General features: G+C 36.3%; 1 protein-coding gene across 1 annotated transcript in view; it reads left to right on the top strand.

The window, feature by feature from the left end:
* LOC130594443 (NALCN channel auxiliary factor 1-like) overlaps positions 1-19,922 on the top strand; it is a 160,251-nt gene extending 140,329 nt beyond the window's left edge. Inside the window, exons 2-3 of the mRNA XM_057400326.1 lie at positions 8,041-8,212; positions 19,182-19,922. Of these exons, the coding sequence (XP_057256309.1) occupies positions 8,041-8,212; positions 19,182-19,468 (459 nt within the window). The 3' untranslated portion in view covers positions 19,469-19,922. The remainder of the gene's footprint in view (positions 1-8,040; positions 8,213-19,181) is intronic.
* Positions 19,923-20,126: the final 204 nt, after the last annotated feature.

The following is a 20,126-nucleotide window of genomic DNA, read 5'->3' as shown; positions in this document are numbered from 1 at the left end:
ATTCTGATACAGATGATGAGTTCAGGTTTTAGGGTATTATAAAACAACAGGGAAGTTAATCATTATGATGACCCCAGTTGATTGGATGGCTAATCACCAGAAAGATAAGACTGGTGGATCTGGGTTTTTTTTTTATATCTATTCTTGCAGAAGAGTAATTTATTTTGGCAGATAGGAATATTATAGATCTTTTCTATATCTGATCTCTGTGAGATTACCAAAGTGACAATGAGACATTGATGCAATCTCCTCTGCAGTAATTTCTTCATAATCAAAGACACATATTTGTATTAGGAGCTGGCTTATTTGCATCTTTCTAGTTGTCGTTTCCAATATAAACAAAGATGTGCAGAGCAGCTTGTCATTGCTCTCATTTGTATTTGGTTAAAAGAAATATTGTTATGTAGTATATTAACTGAAGCTAAAATCAACAGTGTTCTGGCAAATAAATTTCAACCTTGGTTTACCTTTTATACATCTACAAATGATATAGCATATGTGTCTTTCAAATAGAATTAGTTATTTAATGAGTAAAATCAGGAAAGAAACAGGTTTATCTATTTAATTTACCACCATTTAGGAAACACTAAAAGTCTTTGTGTCTTAATACAATATTTTGCATTCACTGGCATCCACATCTTCTGGATAAATATTGAAATATTTATCATATGATATTCCGTCCATGCAGATACATGCAATACAGAAAATATTAATTATAATAAAATATAAATAAAATCAAAGGTTGCAATAACCATCAGACAGATGTGCTTGTTCCCAAATTACTGTAAATTTCAGGCATAAGTTTCCATAATGTGAAACAGACATTCTCATTTCCTAATGCAATCTTTTAACACAAAGAATTTAAAAATTGCACAGAGAATGGAATTACTGGAACATATAATGTCTGTTCTACAGAAAGCTGAAATTGTTAATCTGTGTTCATTTGGGATCAAATTAAAAAAAATAACTCAAAACCAAAATTAGAATTCCCCAGACAAAAAACAAATGTCAGGGATGAGTGTGGGGGTCTGTGCATGTACAAAGCAATTTTTCTAAAAAGAGGAACAGCTTTGAGTCAATATTAATGTAACAAAATACAAAGGTGTGATGTGTATTTAAGTGAATAGTTTGAGCAGTGTTTGGCTGTATAAATAGAATGAAAGTACTTTATTTGGAAAGAAGTGTTTGAACCTTATTGAGAAATATTCCCTCAGTCAAAATTATTTTATTCTAATAGTGTCGAAATAAAATTAATAACTTTAAAAAAAAAAACAACATCTGTTTATTGAAAACCTGTTCCTGTGAAATACCTTATTTGCAGCAACCCAGATACTTCAAAGCCACTTATTACATGTTTTCTACTGCATGTAATGAAGAATTTTATCACCTGATTGTGCCACTGACTCTCATTGGTAAAGATACCTTATGGAGGATTGATCCTTCCTATCCAGTCACTATTTATATGCTTAGTCAGTCCTATCCTGAGGCTGTTCACAGTTTCCAAATGAGACTGGTAATGAAGGCCAGTAGAAGAGAAATGCCACCAGAAGTCCCACAGCTCTCATGGGCAGAAGGCTTCCTGTAAGAACTGACTTTTATTCTGTTAGTACACATGCAAAAGGCAGTTTTCCTCAAGTCAGACAGACTTTACTGCTCAAAACTGACAAAGTTCCTGGGGGAGTTCACATTTGTAACACTGCCCTTGTCAGACTTAATCAGGTCTTGTACCAGTTAGCCATCTATATTTCGGTTCTGTAGTTTATATAAAATACACTTGTAAGCTATCTAAAAGACATCTTTGCTTGTACAGCATGATACCGCAGGTCCTGATGCACACTGAGATTGACCCAAGTGTCTCCTAAAGACGCATTGTCACTCAAACCAACTCGTAATACCCTGGTGATCCAAATATAAAAAGCCTTTTAGAGGTTGCACTACAGAGAAAGTAGCTATTACTTCTCTGCTGTACAATATGAATAAGATTTAGGGTGAATTTTACAGCAAAAGCTTTATCATGGGAAGAAATAAGCATGCTCTTCTGAGGTCCCTCATTGCTGGCATGAAACTCATAATTGCAAGATCTTGTCCCCTTATTTCCTATCTATATTGTCTGATATATTCAGGCAATGTTCAAGCACAGTTTTGTATGAATGAGTGGATATCTTTATTTGGGTAAGTAAAGGCTGAGAAGGTTTTCCAGGCTTTGCCCGTAGCTTTTCTCCAACTATTATTGACAGCATCTCAGCTCATGAAAAGAACTAATACTATTTTAAACTCCCTTACTCCAGGTGACCCTGCCCTTTAAGATTATGGGACACTAAAACAGACTAAAATGAAGTAAAAGAAGTTTACTGAAGTAGATACTAAAAATGTAACCGAAACCTTAGAAGAGACAACATTATGATTGTGATAATGTCATAGAATACCAGAGACAACAATTCACCCAAACTCAAAAAAAAGTCAAACCATGGGATTTAAACATATGCTCTAATTTTAAGTGCACATGTAATGCCTTTAAATAGTTCATACATTCTAAATCTATGAATCAGGCCGAGATTAGACATCACCTGCTGCATATAGACAGTGTGCTGCAAACTAGAATCTTTAAGGTTACTTTTGCTTACAGAAAATTACATGCTAAAACAGGCTGACAGGAGATTTTGCTCTCCATGCGCAGCTTATTTACTGTTGTCAAAGAAATAGCATGGGCTGGGGACCACTAGTTTAAAACAGAGCAAAACTTGAAGGCCACAACGCTATTCTGCAACCCAGATGTTTGTGGTTTTTTTTTTTTAATGAAAGCTTTTTAATGAATATTTCTGTTTTCAGTTCTGCTGAAAAAGCTCAGCTTATGTGATAAGTTATTGTATTAATATTCTTGGAGAATTCAATTGATTAATCAGTCACAGCCTTAAGTATTCCTCAGTATATATAAAGACTGCAGAATTTAGCTCAAGATACTCACAAGCTTTAGGAGAACTTGAGTTGGAATCATACCAGACTGTCAAGGCAATATTGTTAATTCCTTTATCCCAGTAAGGTACAATTTACTGGATGACTGAAAATGTCAATGAAAGAATGCCTCTGAAATTCATGAGGGGCCTCTGCTGTTTCAACTGGTAGGTTAAATTATTAAGTTGTTCTCCATTTGAAGACTTCCTTTTCATGCATATGGTTTTAAAGCATCTGTGCAAAGAGTTAAAATTTCTTTTGTTTCAGAAGGTTTACCATTTTGGAAGAGAGAGCTTCTGTTGTGACTTCTTTCTTCCTACTTTCTTTCCCTCCCACCATCCTCCACATCTACACAGTATTTGATGATTTCTAGGTTTCCTTTTGTGTTATTATTTTGACAATCCAGACAGTAACATCAATTTTTTGTTCAGTGAGGGGAAAAAAAAAGTCATTTTCAGGTAGAATAATTAAAGTAAGCAATTCCTGGAAATTTTACTGTTCATCAAAAATTGTGATGGCAAAGGCAGCCAGGAAAAACAGGGAAAGGGGCAGAAGAGAGCTGAATTTATATCTTGAAAACTATGAAGAACTGACAGCTGTAGAGAATGAAACTGGTTGAGCTTTTCCATTCTGCTCTACTGATACATCTCATGCAGTCTGACTCATGTGATTCAGGCTACATAGTCAATCTGTCTTGACAGAAATCAGGTTATTTAGAATCATATATTGTGCATGTTATGAGTGAGTGAGAATAAGAGGGGGAGGGAAAAAGACTGTGGGTGTATATGCATAGTAAATACAACTTTATCTTCCCATCATTTTTGCAGCGTTAGTAAATTCTGGTCATACAATTCAAATTAGTTTTATGCACTCACACAGCCAGTTACGAGTCATCTATGGTAATGGCAAGGGCTGTGGTCGTGTACTATTCCACCTGGTGATACTGTACACATTGCTGGCAGCAGCCACTGGCCCCTATCTAGGCAAATAATGTAACCATATTGCCTATACTTCTGTCTGATTGCCTTTCAACACCGGAAAGAATAACTCTGAAACACTGTCTAACCTCATGTGTGATATGAGACACAGAGTACCCTAAAAAGCAACAATAGCTGGACTGCTATTCCCCACAAAGAGACAAAAATAGGTGTTCTTCCTAATGTCCTGAGAGAAAAAGAGCACACTGTGCTCTTTTATTTTCTCAAAATTCTCCATACACAACCTTGCTTTCTTCCCTTTAATTCTGAATCCATTATTATCTGTAAGATTTGACAGGCAAATGCAATTTAGTGTCTGGTTTGTTTATGAAGCGTTAATCCAGAGTCCTTAAACTGCTGAAGCTGGTTATTTGTGTTGGGTGCTTAGCCACAGAAGTCATAAAATATTTTTTCTGCTTCCAGACATTGACTTGAAAGTTGTAGAAATAAAATGAATGCCAAATAATGAATTCATCTGTCGAATTAATAATATATTTTGTCATGACATTATTAATCATTTATAAATACCAAGAAGATTTTTAACGTGATCATTCTGGAAGGCACTCATGTATGTGAATACAGATATATGACACCAGCACTGGCTGGTGCACATTTTCAACAATGGTTTGTTTTAGGTTTTTTTTTGTTTCCCACAGGAACAAGGTAGTGTATTTTTAATTTATTTCGGTGAGCAAAATTGCCACTGAACCCTGCTGAGACTTTGTAGATATGCTTCTGTACACGAAAGATGTGCTTATTCTTATATAATCATATCTTTCCATCATAGTGTCTTATCTAATAGCCAGGACCATATCTCTTTCAAATATAAAATGCCCAAAGTTCTGTTGATGATAAAAAGATGAAATATTTAGATATATACAGTTATTTACTGTATGTGGTTACCATAATGCATCAATAATACAATTTATCTGGGTTTTTTCTTTTGCAAAAAAAGTGTAAAACCAAAACCAATGAAAAAACATGTGTTTTTACATTCTTTGAGATCAGTCTGTCAAAATTCTATTAGCAACTATAATTTTTCAAAGGTTTGTCATCTCCCGAACCAGCTGAAAACAGAAGACCATTTTAATTCTTTTCCTGCATTGTATGCATACTGTAGATAAGAGATACAAAGATGATCAGGGGGCTGGAGCACCTCTCCTATGATGACAGGCTGAGAGAGTTGGGTTGTTCAGCCCGGAGAAGAGAAGGCTCCAGGGAGACCTTAAAGCAGCCTTCCAGTATCTAAATGGGACCTACAAGAAGACTGGGAAGGGGCTTTTTATAAGAGCAAGTAGTAATGGGAGAAGGTAATGGCTTTAATCTAAAAAAGAGTAGGTTTAGATATAAGGAACAAATTCTTTACTGTGAAGGTGATGAGACACTGACACAGGGATGACCCACCCCTGGCAGTGTTCAAGAACAGGTTGGATGGGTTGGATGGGGCTTTAACCAGCCTGGAAGGTGTCCCTGCCCACAGCAGGCAATTGTAACTAGGTGATCTTTAAGGTCCCTTCCAATCCAAACCATTCTATGATTTTACGTGTCTATGAACACATACAAAAGACCATAATATGTAGCAGAAGTTGTACTGAAAATACAAGCCTATATATACTTTCATTTATAGTTTCAGTCTTTGTTGTACAGTGCATGTTTTAAGATTCTGGAAATCAGTATTTGGAATTTGCTAGGAGATATAGAATTCTGTGACAAACCTTCTATTTTCTGGGGTATTAGAAGGACATAATATCTACTTTTCTATTAAGACATTTTCTTAGAAATTTCAATACATTTCATTTCCAAATCATGGACTTCTAATATTTAAGCTAAAGAAGTCACCTTTCACTATCTCTGAAATAAAATAAACCTGCTCTTAATCTACTTACTCAGTTTGGTCAGCTATGGGTCTCATGGAAAGGCTGCTGAGCAGTTAGTTAGTCGTATGCACAAATATGAGATCAGTTCTTAACGCTTCTGTACTCCCTCTTGGGTAGCACATCTACACATCTACAGAGTTGAAGACAGTAATGTGATAAACAGATTTCAGGAGCAGGTATACTCATGAGTTCAAACACAGTTTTGAGCCAAAGCTGAAAACTCGGGAAGATGATGTGTACGAAAATGTTCACAGAAGAAAACATACTGAAATTAAACCTATGATTGCATTATTTACTTCTGCTTTTCAATAAACATTTATTTTCTGTCTTGCTTAAGTAAATACATGAGTTTGCTCATTTCCTTATTACAGGCATGGTTGCTGTTCAATATGCTTCCTATAACTGATATATGTTTTCAAATATATTCATAAAAAACCTTACTACTCTTAGATCCAGTCTATGAAGAGAACGTATTCATACTAAGCAGGTGTGTTCATACTAAACAGGTGTACAGCACTAGTGATCAGGAAGGAACACCTATGAATATTTATCTGTTACTAGGCACAACATTTGTGTCAGACCAGTAGACGACGCTAACTAACTAAAAATAGAAAAACAATTACTTTATTTCTTTTATTGTTGCAATTGTCAATATAGGAGCTGAAGCATTAAAGGTGTAGTGGGAGATCTAGTCAACACTGGGAAAACCACTTGCTCTTTAGAAGTTTATTCAAAAGCAAAAAGTACACACATTGCCTAGTCTTCCTTCTCATTAATCATTTATTGTGGAAAGAAAGCTTTGTAAGCAACTAAAATTGAATCGGTAATAAAAAAAAAATCATGTTCTACAGAATGCACAAAAGCTATTATAAAGAGATACTCACAAAACATAGATTAGTGATAAAGGCTTCACTTCATCACCTGGCAACCTTAACCATAACTGTCACCATTGCAAGCAAGGGAAGATAAAAGTTTTGTGATTCTGGGACTAATACATTTAAATTAATTATACAATTTAAGCTGCTATTTACATGAATAAAATTATAACTGATGAGATGAAACCTGCTGAAATGAAACCAAACTCTCAGCTAGATTGCTCTTTTCAGGTGTCAGGTTTTGGAGTTTCAGTGCTTAAAAAAATGAAATCTCTTCCCTTTTTTATTGAAAACAGGTCTAGGAAGAAGGCAAATAATCAGTTGACTGTATTGCTTTTCAGCCTGGGATAAAGGAAAGGTAGATACTAAGATTTTCAGATATTCTGAACGAATACAAAAAGGAAATTTTTCTTGTATAGCAACCTAGATAGCAAGTATCTAGCTGGTAACTAATGTACTTCAAAACAGATAAGTGGAAAAAAAATGGGAAGCAAACAAAACTCTCTCTGTAGTCAGCCTCAAAGATTTTTCATCATCTTCATAGCCTAGTGTGAAATCTATTTTTGTGTGATCAGATGTGAAACTTTTCTGTGTCCGAAATACTAGTTTAATCCTTATGACAGAGACCACTGATCAGAAGAAAACTAAGCAAAAGAAACATAAATTTACGTGTTTATTTTGCTTTTCTGTTTAAATGATGGTAATCATTGTAATAATCATAGATCCTGCAGCCATGCCTACACGGGATCAGATGACAGCATCTTTAATGTGTACCTTTTGGTTTTCAAATGTAGAGAGCAGTCCTCACTGTTGCAGTTTTTTTCCCTAGGCTGCAGCTGTCAGTGATCAGGAAACGTGTTTGTACTGAGGACTGATAAGGTTTTATTTGAAGGGAAGCAGCACCATCTATTGCAACCTGATAGCTTAGCTCTAGATGATATAAAGAGCAGAGCTGGCCTGAGCCCAGTTTTAAGCTCTTACTTGCACTTTCAGAATTTTTTCTCAGACCTGCTTCAAATGAGGTTAGGATCTCAGTTTTTATATGATACAGGAAGAGGGGGCTGTGGCATGTGTGCATGTGTCTAGTAAAAAAGTGCATCTAAGAGACATACTTGTTTACAAACAAAGATAAAATAACAGCATAAACTTAGTCTTGACTACTACTTTTGAATGACTTGGATGAAATTTTAATTTTTGAAGTGGGAAGATAGTCAAAAGTTTAGAGTATGTTTTACTCAGGTGATATTCTCTCAAAATTTACTTAGAAGCAGCATTAATGTAGGTGTACAGTACCATATGTTCTAATAATGGCAGTGCTATTGTCATCCATCTATACCTCTGGTTCTTCTCTTTTTCCAGACTGTCTACAAAGCCTGGCTCTGTTCCCAGTATTTTGAAGTCACACAGTTTCACTGCAGCAACAGAATTCCTTGCAAGCAATACTGTTTGGAGGTTCAGACAAGGTGTCCCTTTATATTACCAGACAATGATGATGTCATCTATGGAGGACTATCAAGTTTCATCTGTACAGGTATAGTATAGAAAGCTAATTTCACTTGTTTTCATAAGTCTATATGTATAGGAGAGTGTGGATAATGTTTCTTCCATTAGAACTATGAGAACCTGAAGGTATTCCCTGTCACAAATACAGGTGAGCACACCTCACCTATCAGAGGTGGTAGGATTTGAGCCCAGATTTAGTAATGCACATTTATGCTACAGCTTGCCATAGTCATTAACTTTACAAAACAAACTTACTAGAATAAATTGGTTCTGGTGTGGGGTTTTTTATGCTTAATAATTTAGTGGAAGAGTTTTATTGCTCCGTATCATGCAGTGCTCGGAGAAGAGTAGCTCTGTGTCATGCAATATTCAGAAAAAAGGAAAAAGGCAAGTCCAGTTTTTAGTATATTCATCTTTGTTCACCTGCCTTCTTAAGTTAAATAAACAAAGATTCTGAGGTGTAGCCATCAAAACTATGCAGCACTTTGAAAGTAAATGTCTAAAGAAAAGGGCTGTCACTAGCAAAGAATTTTAAGAATTAGTTCTTCACCTGTAAAAAGCTGATCTTTTGGTCTCTTCTTGAGTCTTTTTATATTCTGTGAGTAATTTTTAAAGGTATTGCTAATATAGGTCTACGCATTTATAAAATGGTTTGGTTCATTTAACATTCCATTCTGCTCAAACACTATCTCAGAATGATCCAACCAGGGAGGACATAGTAGGCAAGAAGTAGCTTTAGTACATCTCAGGTGCCTCACACACTTTTTTCAGGACTGGCTGAGAGACATCCTCACAAAACTTCAGCTTATATCCATGCTATCTGCAGCTTTCCAGTGTCTAGAGTATCGCCTGAGAATCTTGATGATATTCAGGCAACTTATTCCCACTGAATCAGTAAAAAGGCACTTCAACACTTAGATCTTTTGACATCCTGATCCAAATATCTGAAATTAGACATCTTCAACATTAAATTAGGGCTGCACTGTAAACCTTGATACAAAATCAGTTGCCCATGGTAAGCTACTTAAAAGCAGAGTAAAATATATAACCCCATAAATGTTTGTGGTAACTCACTTCACCTTATAACTGTGTTTGGATTTACGGAGGTTCTGGTAGTCTATTGCACACAACTGAGCAATATTCATCCATGTGCAAAAGACAATATAATGAATTGTATCCTGAGTTACAATTTGGTAGTCATCCATAACGTAATGTACTTAACACTTCAGTGCATTTCATAAATATGCCTTCCAATGTGCCTACATCATAAGCAAATGAGTGATATTTTCCAGTTTAAAATAGGACAGTAAAAGCTGAAGTGAGAAGATTAGGACATTTTTATTTACAACATGTATACAATATATATGCGTATACATGCATGTATGTACATGTGTGTATACATATACATACATAGTGGCGAAGAATAAACCAACAATAAACAAAATCATATTTGTAATTATTTCAGAAAATCTCTTAGGAAATACATATCCACATCTTCATTTTTTCTATTTTATCTCCAAGTCCAAATTCATTCCTAAGACACATAAAATAGATGACCTTGCAAGGATTACTTAGTTAATATCTCAGTTTGGGATGAAAAGCAGATTTTGCAAAGGATTAAACTCATTTTACTCCAGGTATTAGTAGCATAAACTGTGATTAAGTTCTCAGTAGGGTCACTGAAGATCTGGTGTAGTCAGTAGAGCTGTTTAATTCAGTCTAAGTAGGCATCTGCACCTGGCGAGCTGACTAGCTCTCTATGCTCTGCTAACAGTGCTGGCTGCTCTCTTGTTTGCTGTAGCTGCTATTAGTCACCAAAGTCTTATTGCAGACACTTAAAATCAGGGAAACCTCAATCTCATCTAAGCAGTCCACTAATATTTGATTGAACTTTTTGTTCTCTTAAGTCAAGACCCTCAGCATCAAGAGAGCAGAGCTTGTATTCATGGACCCATAGGAGTCAGCATTCTGACGCTAGGCAGTTGTGGGCAAGAGATGATGCTGAGAAGTACAGGGCTGCAATTCAAACTTTGTCCAGAATAAAGGCCCATGGTCAACCTCTGCAGCTCTGTATAAGGGGACTTCCTTCTGCTAAACAGGGTATTAGACTAATAGCTGCTGTGGGACTAAAGAATTAAATTTCTCTGCAGCTTAGTGAAAACAGTACAGTGAGTTCAACAGCAGAAAAAATACTCTACCTCAACATGGCTTGTGGCTTGACAGTTAACTTGAATTCCTTTTGCAGTAAAGCAACTGAAAGCAGGTCACCCTTGTCTTGAGGAACCTCTTCTGCTGCTCTCTCTGTGAGCTCGTGTTTGGCAGACATGTTCTAGGATTTCTGCTCTTCCTGTCATTTGTGAAATTCATTGGCAAAACCCAGAAGAGTCAGATCAAAGATATATCTATTTGGTATTTAAGTCTTATAGCTGGTTGTCTGCTGTCTCCAGTTGATCTAACTTCACTATGAAGCTGATCACCATTGAGCTCTGCTACAGGAAACAAAGCAGGAGCAAACTTTATGTTCAGGTATTCCTCATGAACAGCATTCTGTCACAGCCTGTCACTCATTGAAATTACTCTTGAATATCCCTGCTGCTCCTGACTCTGATGGTATCCCATGGAGAGAAAAGCTACCAGTCATTTTTTGAAATTTTCACTTACATTTTCAGAGAAGCCCAGCAGGAACTGAATGGGGTTATGTTGGTGCGATATTCTTTTCCTCAATGAAACTAACGAAAGACTATCTAGCTAGCTAAGAAAAACTATTAATTAGAAAATAGTTTCTGGAGAAAATAAAGGAGCCCCCCTAAACAGGATGACTTATCTGAGAAACATCAAGAATTTGTGGATTCTGATTTTCTTTAATAATGTTTCAGAAGCAACAATTTTATAATAAGGGCTTTCCTTCCTCTTCTCCATGGTAACAGACTATTTCCTCTAAGGTCCGGTAGAGACTGAGGCTAATGGAAAGACAGAAGATCGACTTCTATAAAACATTTCAATATACTGCGGAAGGCAAGTAATAGGAAAAAGGGTACTGGTGATAACCAGTTTTATTTGATGTTGACTACAGCACAGAGTGCAGGATGTGTGAACGTTACATGTCATTTTTCAGTTGCAGCTGAGTAAGAGACTGGTGTGGCTCCATGTCACTGGTGGCACTAGGAGCTGCTGCAGCAGTACCAAGCCACTGCCTCCCCTTGCTAGCCCTCTTCCACCACAGCAGTAGGCAGGCGCATGCTGGCATCAGTGGGCAGAGAACCCACAGACTTGGGTTTTTTGCTTTCAGAACAGAATTTTCTCAAGGTTGGATGCTGTAAAAACAAAGCAAAACAAAAAAGTACTGGAGGTTGTGAAAAGGAATAAGAACAAAAAGAAATAATAACAAGGACCATTCTAAGAAGGCTCACATGATGAAAACACAGCATGGGACTGTCTAATTTTAGCCAAGAAATTTTTCAGTTGTTTTCTTTGGCAACATTAAAAAAAGTAGTTTATACCATGGATTAATAAAGACTTCTTGGAAATTCTTGAGGACTGATATAAGAAGACATTCTAGCCTGAGAATATCTTACTTGATTACCTGCAACAAAAGTAGACAGTGGGAAAAGGAGAGGGAATGCAACACTAGTTGTGGATCACTGGAACTTATCTTGTGTAGAAATGCATGTAAGGATGTGGGTCAACTGCATCACAAAAGAAAGTACTTGGGAGATTAATCAAAACAATCAGAATCACAGTTTGGTTCTGATTACAGAAACATGCGGTTAGCTAGAAAGAATTTGTGTTCCACTCTCCCCACTTTCTTCTAGGAATAGAAGAAAAATGTTGGTCTTTCCATCAGACAGTGTTCTGGAACATACTGTTTTTCATACTCATTAAAATTGAATGGTTGCTTTCAGTTTAGACCTTTGGAGTTTATATCCATATGAGTTAAGTTTCATCTAATGTTTCTTTCTGCAGCTCAGATGTCTAGAATTGCCCATACAAAGCAGAATCTTATTTAAGAGAGATAATAATAGTGTTCAGACATACATACCCACATGTCAGATTGCAATGAATGAGTCCCACGCAAAGTTCTAGGTCAAAGGTTTTAATTGTGATTCCTATGAAAATAGCGTCATAGCAGATAGATTGTTTTCTTTCATAGATGTAGTCATCTTTTCCTCTTTTCTCCCAGTGTGAATAGAACAAGTGGAAGATTTTGTTCACATTGAGTGTGAAAAGAGAGATGAAAGATGTATGACTCTTTGTACAAAGCACTGGAAAGAGACTGGTAATAATTCACAACTCCTGCTTTTCCCTTGCCTTCCAAAGTAATGTGGTCCAGCAGCTGGCTTGGCGACTGGTCCAGCCCATGAACTGTTTCTGTTTGGCTTGCTGCCATCTCCCAGTGGAAACAGAGACTGGTAACAGGAGGCATGAACGTTTTCTTCACAACCAATCCATTTAGGCCTGAAGTTTGCTTAACCTAAAAAACATGAGAGCTCAGTTTCCACCAAATGAGCAGCAGAATACTCAAAGAGATGACCTCTCCCCGCACATGGCCCTTCCAGGATATGACATCAACACCAATACTGCAATTGCATCCACATTAGTGATCTAGTTCAGGAGTGTACTTTTGAAGCAAATCTCCTGTTCATACTTCTTGTTGTTTAACTTGCACTGGGGAGAGGTCTTGGAGGATTTGAACTGGGTTCCTTTGGATTAAACAACCAGGAGATGTGCTACTGGAACATACCTAGCATGTCCCAAATGCTAATGCACATTTTGACCTACAGAATTAGACTAGAGCTAGAGTGAGTTAAAAATCCTTAAAATGCCTTTAGAGTTGACACAAGATACTCAGCACCAGCTGTTTCATCCTACATATCTTCTCTTGCCCCAGACTACTTGTTAATACGGACATAGCCTATTCTGGTTTCTGGGAGAATAATCCCAAAACTGCTGTCCATGTGCCAAGTCTGGACTACTTCGGAATGCTGAACTAGAGCTTGCTGTGTTGCTAAGCTCCTTCTTTGTATTGACCAAGATTTATGGCCTCTTGTGCCTTCTGGCACAACAGGGCCATCACCCAGCAGCAAGTATCAGGCAGGAAATTCCAGCCACTTGCTCACACTCTTTACTCTTTTTGTCATGGAATTTAATAGAGCACCTAAGTTCCTCTGTGAAGGAAACAAAGGAAATGTGGTGAGCAGCAACAAGGCAGAGATGTGTTGCATTAGCTTGTTCCAAAACCAGCACAGCACTCTGGTACTTCCTAAAAGCAGTGTCATCAGAATGAGTCTTCTGCCACCAGGAGGAAAATCAAATTTGTCTCCTCTCCTGTGCTGAACAGGCTTCTGATACTTTTCATTGTGGAAGGAGAAAGCAAAAAGACAGAGGAGCTGAGCAGGCAGGTGATTCAGGTGCTTTGACTCACTCATGTTTCCCTTCAGTTCATACTAATTTAGGGTCCTAATTTCATGTGTTCTGATTAATATACCCGGTGGCTTGGAATGCATAATGTAAATATTCTCCCATGCATCAGTTTTTGGCAAATATCAGTAACATATGCTTATGTGGTCCATGCAAAGTAACACTTCCTCAGAAACTCCTCCTCCTTCAGAGTAAAGAATATTCACCAGAAATAAAACTGTCAGTCATGCTTCTAGCAAACACTAATGTTTCTAAGGGCGTAGTGAGAATTATTACAGAGAATTCTCAACAACCTGTACGAGGAGTTTGTTGTTTAACAAAGCTCAACAAAGGTATTGGGAACAATTCTTTAAACTGCAGCTTCCTCTCAAGAGGCAGATATGTGTCTGGGTTTCACTAGTAGGTTTAGCTATAGAGTGTCTCTTTCAAAACAGATGCCCTGATTCCAGTGCAATTTGAAAAGCAGTTTCCTCAAGAAAATGTGATATATGGAATGATTCACAATCTATCTTTTATTTGCAGAACAATTCAAGAAGAGAAAATCTCTGAGTGCTATTCACTTTATGTTGTTCTTGGCAAACTCAGACAAAAAAGTATATACTTGATCCAAATTCTTACTCTAAAAATAACTCATAATTATGTGTCATTTGCCTCCTGCCTACACCTCTTAGTAGGTCCTAAAATATCAAAATACTAAGCTAACACAGCTAGCAGGACAAATCCCATTTATGTTTGACAAGCATGGTTTAAATAGTTACTGTGGAAATAGTTACTGTGGAAATAGTTACTGCAAGGAAAATTTGACATGGTTTTACAAGCAGAATCTGTCAATCTAATAGCTCATCTTTTTGAGTTTAGTGCTTTTCTAGTCTTGAATGTTGGGGCTTTCCCATGAATAAGTAAGTTTATTAGCTGCAAATGTTCTTCTCCTATAAAAACAATACAGACAATTAACCTATTCATATCCCTGAACTTTCTCTGATAACACAGTACTTATATATGTATGACTCCTATCATATCACAGTAATAAATCTTTTTGATAAAAAATTGTACATAATAGAAGCAAAAGAGGAAGGGGGTGTGGGTACGGAAAGCCAAAAGCTTGCAAGCATCAAGTTATCTTACCCTCATCCTGTATCTCAGCAGATCTAAAAAGGTTCATTATATAACCTTGAGAGTCAGCTACTCATTTATTTTTCTGACTTGCAGCAGCTCAGTCAGTTTTATAGTTATAATATTGATTTACAACTGCAGGAGGAATTTGGTCCTCTACATATTTCAGGGGGAAAAAAAAATCCATTCATGGTGAGGAAACACAATGTATTTTTCGTAAATGTGGACACATACAGACAGGAAAATGTTCCAGGGGCAACTGTCTGAAATAACCAACATACAGTGTTAAAAAAAAATAAACAACCAACCAACCTACATCAACCCAGATCTCCTTCAACAACTGGAGTCGAGTCTGAGTAAATTAGCCTTTTCAAAAGAGCTGAACAGCCGTATTCACCAGTTTAAGAAAAATCTGCTCAACTAAAGAATAATTTATCTTTAAACCTTCTTCTATATTTCATTTTATTACTTTTTATAATATGAAGGGTATAAAATACATGCTTAGACAGAAGCATCATAATGTGTCACAGAGAAGTTGAGAGGACCACCTGGATAAGACTGAAGAGTGCTGGCTTCCAGATCAGATGTAAGCAAGCAGTGAAATCTAGTCGTATAATATCTAATGTGTTCTTTTGCCTTCTGTAGTTGGAAAATGTTAATATTGAAATCTCTGAAAGAATTCTTCAGAAGGAGAAATGTCATGCAGAGTATTTGCATTCACTGATACAATGATGTAACTGCTGGATGGATCAGTCTTGGCAGACATTATTTATTTTGGCTTTCACAATAAAATGAAGTATTCAAAACTTCTGGTATACCACATCTGCTTATCTGGTTTCTTCTAGTTCATGGTATTTTCTTTAAGCACAAGAAGCTTGGTATGCCTCTCAAAATAATCAGAAATCTATGCTAAAAAGGACCACAGTTTAGAGTTCTACAGAAAGAAAATGGGGAAGAACCATAACATACCATAAGGTCTGTTTTATTTCTGTGGCTTTCCAAAATACTTACCCATCAATGACAACAAATATATCAACCAGACCAGTTTTCAGACCAGTTTCCTTTGATGCAGAGTACTATGGCTCCATAGCTCTTTCTGTAGCAAAGAAATCAAGAAGCAGGCCAAGATAGACCAACTGCTACAGATACAGATCCAACTATGAGCATGACACATCCTGATAGTGTTGGGGTGAGATGTGGAAATGCAACCACCTGTTTTGCATGCTGCTTCCTGGGCAAATGAAATTAAAGTGCTCAGGCAGAAACCACAGCGTTCCCTGAGTTAGCTGGTGATCTAGCTGATCAGCAGACAATGCATGCATAGACAGTCTTTTGTTTTTAATTCTTGTATAAAGGTTATTTGCAGTTTGCTGATTTTCCCCCAAAGCTGTTTCTGCAGAAAGTGAACATGAAGCTGATGCTGTCACTCCTTTTTCTTCCAGTATGAGTCAGCTGAGCAGAATACATGGGGCTTATCCACAGTCAAGTCTCCATTAACATAATCTCAGTCAAATGAGTAGCCCTAATTCTTTCATCAGCATTAGTGGCACACATTCCCTACAGATATAACTGCTGTGTTGATCATCAAAATGTTATCGACATGCGAAAAAACTATCTGGTTAAAAAGCAAAGAGATCCTCATGACCTCCATGAGTGACAGCATATCGGCCTGGAGAATGGTTTGATACCAAAAAGTATCCTAGCAAATTCTAGATCTTTGATAAAGATCAACATCCACCTGGACCAAGATTTTTGCTGGTGAAATATGGGCGAGTGCTGAAAAAAGTTGGGAAATGGAGATCCAGAGCAGAGAGTTTTAAGTGAAAAGGGAAAAGCAAATTAGGTTTTGAGCCAGTAACAGTTGGTAAGTCAGTCTCAAAAATACAATTTCTGAACATCCAAGTAATACAGAGTAATGATGTCTACAAACTGAACGATAAAGACAGAAGAGGAAGAAAGAAGCCTTGGTGGTTTGATGGGTAAAGATGATACCCTTTTGATTTCTTACCCCAAACTCTGTATCCATATAAATTGTTTTTATAAAAGAACAAACTAGGGGTTTTTCTCCTTGTTTTTCCAAGGCTGATGTAGCCAGGCTTCCAGGGTTTCTGGTAAGTCACAGGTTTGTAACTCTTTGACTGAGTAAACTGATTAGATCCAAGGGGCCAAAACTGATAATTATGGCTTCAAACAACTATGTGATGAAGCACAATCATGAAGTTTTATTATCTCAGTGCAAAAGCTCTGACTGAATTTATATAAATGTTCTGCAACTGTCATGTGAATAGTGGTTCTGTAGTTAATTTATTATTAAATATGTAACTACAATTTCAAAACCTAAATTCAATTGCTGAATTGAAATAAAGATGAAATGTAATTTTGCATCAAGGAACAAGTTCAATGCAGCTTTAAATGTGGAGTTGTCTTCAATTTATTTATAATTCAGTAAGTGCATATGGACTATTTAAATACCTTTTGATACCCAGCTTGTACATATAGGCTTTGATTTCAAGGGAAGTCTGAGTTTTCCTATAACAAGAAAGACAGGAAATATAGTCTGAATAGTAAACAAACCTCAGTGGGATCAAAGCATTAACCATTCTCTGTGTCTCTTTAATTACCACTAACAGTTTGAGCTACTGCAGTCACAGAACCGATCATATAATTACCTGCTTTAGGAGGCACTTCCTGTATTTTACCATGTTTAAAAACACACTTCTGCAAGCAAACACCAAAAGATGTGTCACAGAAAATATGAAGTTAGGAGTAAGACTGCTTTATTATACTTGTAATAAACAACTATCCACAAGTTCCAAAATGCAAAACAATCTCTTAAAAAATATGAAGTACATTCATTGATGATATGATAGAGAATAAATAATTTTCAAGTGCTGATGCTCTGCCTTAAGTGTCTGACTGCATAGGTGCAAAAAAATAGGCTTATTTCCTACAAAGTAAACCCTGACTTTACAGAAAATCAGACAAGCTGTTGTCATTCTTGTATCTTTAAAAACTTGGTTGAATTAAAAAGTAAATGTAGCTTTACTTGGATAACACATAACATGGTAGACTATTGTATCAGGTATGTAAAAGAGTGCCAGTTTGGGTTTAATCTCCATTTTAACATGCTCAGCATACCCAATGCGCTTTTCTTTTTTAGTTGCAGATCAATAATATAGAAATAGGAAAAAAAGAGTTCAGTTTTGTCTTATTTAAAGGTGTGCTGCTTTTTTTTTACAGGTTATTCACAAAATACAAGCAGTCTGATGCTTGGACCTAAGGATGCTATGCCTAAACTTATAGACATTGCTTTCTGAAAATGTTATCATTGCTGTGATACTTTACACAAAATGTAATTCTTGTTCCAAGAAGTAAAGTTAATTTATAAATTATAACAATTATGTATCTGCTTTCAAAATCTTTACCCTAATATTTCAGTACATATAGGACTCTTGTCTAGTGAAACCTAGCACTACCATAGAGTAATTATTTACTGCAAAATTTATTCCATGATCAATTGAGAAAAAGTATTTGTCCTTTCCAACTCTAACTGTTCTATGATTCTATGATTCTTGAATGTGACTATTAATTAAACAGACTAATTAAGTTCTTGTAGAAAAAAATATATGTAAGAATCAAATTGAATACTCTGGTTATGTTACTGTCCTATATAGCAATGCAGACAGCATTGACAATTTCCAAAAAGACAGTTGCATCTTTTGGAAATGATGGAATTCCTAACTGTTAAAAAATTCATAATCAGATCAGTCTGAGAAACTCAATAAGGTTCCAAAGGCAGAAAGGCCCTGGATGTATAGTCAGACATATCAAGCAATCTGATTGATGCATGGCAGGGAAAGATTGTTCTCGTCTCTGGGATATGCTGAAAAGAGCACTTCAGCTGAAGCACCTCAGATGAGGTAGGGTAAAGAAGTACGCTCTGCACAATTCTGTTTGAAGCTGTTCCTGTACAGCTGTTTGACCTGTATTAGTTTGACAATCAATATTGTCAATATTGTAGGTGTATCAATTATTTGTTATTTAATGCATATGTTTGTGTGGGCATATTGCTAGTATGTGCTCACAGACTGAGCAATAATTTCAAGGTCCTTTCAAGTTTTATGGAAATGTCTGGTTTGATTAGTTGTTACTTCCCAAAAAGGAAGAATTCAAATATCTTTATAATTCAAACATCAGTAATTACTTTTTAATGCCATTTCTTTACACAACCATGCTCAATGTCATACTTCTGTTAAATGATTTTATGATGCTGCTTCCTGTTAGATAATGCATATCCCTTCAACAACTTTAATTATACAAAATGGCCAGTGTTCTGAGGGCCTCAGGCTCTCTCAAAGATGTGGATTTCTTAGCTTAGACTAACCTATTGACTGTTCCTTTGTGCTACCAGCTTCTGCCCGTCTTTTGATGCCTGATGGTTGTTTTTTCTTGTATTTACCCTGCAGGGCTCTATGAAAACTATCCAACCAATGCAGAACCAGAATGCTGTGATGTCAGATGGGGACTATTATCAGATCATCAATCCAAAGGGACTATAAAAACAAGTGGCTCAACAATTTGTCACAGGACATCACTCACAGTTTCATCAGCATCGAGACTGTGTAACAGCAGACTTAAACTGTGTGTTCTTGTATTAATGCTCTTACATACAGTACTTACAGTCTCAGCAGCACAGAACTCAACAGGACTGGGCATAACAACTTTAGAAGATAATTCAACCAATGAAGAATAAAAGAAAGGATTCATCTTATATGATAGAAACACAACAGGCCCAAATGGCTTCAGTCAAAAATAGCAAGGACTGAGTACTTTACCCTCAGATCTCTTCTTGATTGACCTTTTGGGTAAAATGAAAAGAATGGGCCACTACCCAAATAACAAGGACACATGAACACAGCTTTTTATTGACTAAAAGGCTGTTTTGTGACTTAAATTTCTCACACCATTTTATACACTGTGTTTTAATGTTTGGAGTTTCTTTTTTTGTTTGTTTTTTGCACTTGTTAATACAGGATTTTATTTTTTGGGACAGTTTCTCAAAGCTAAATTAAGTCTTTTCTCTGTCAATATATTTCTAGTCATTGTGTCTGTTCATCTGATAGTTCTGTCTTTTATGTCCTGTCAGTTTCTATTAGAGGAATGACTGCTATGATTCCATGACATAGCAAAAAAACAAAAAAAACCCAAACAAAAAAAAAAACAAAAAACCAAAAAAACCCAAAAAAACCTACAAACAAGAAAAAAAAAACACAAAAAGAACAACAAAATTTAACAAAAAATAAAAAAGAAGAAAAAAAACGAAAAAAAAAACCAACCACAAAAAAAACCAAAACAACCTAACTGTCCTCTTACCCATGGGAGCCATTCATCTCCTTTCCCCTTCCCTTCTC

Source organism: Pezoporus wallicus, unplaced genomic scaffold (assembly GCF_028554395.1).
Source record: "Pezoporus wallicus isolate ANWC-B61680 ecotype Strahan unplaced genomic scaffold, APGP_CSIRO_Pwel_v1 contig_6846, whole genome shotgun sequence".
NCBI lineage: Eukaryota > Metazoa > Chordata > Aves > Psittaciformes > Psittacidae > Pezoporus > Pezoporus wallicus.
This window is presented reverse-complemented; position numbering and strand designations above follow the sequence as displayed.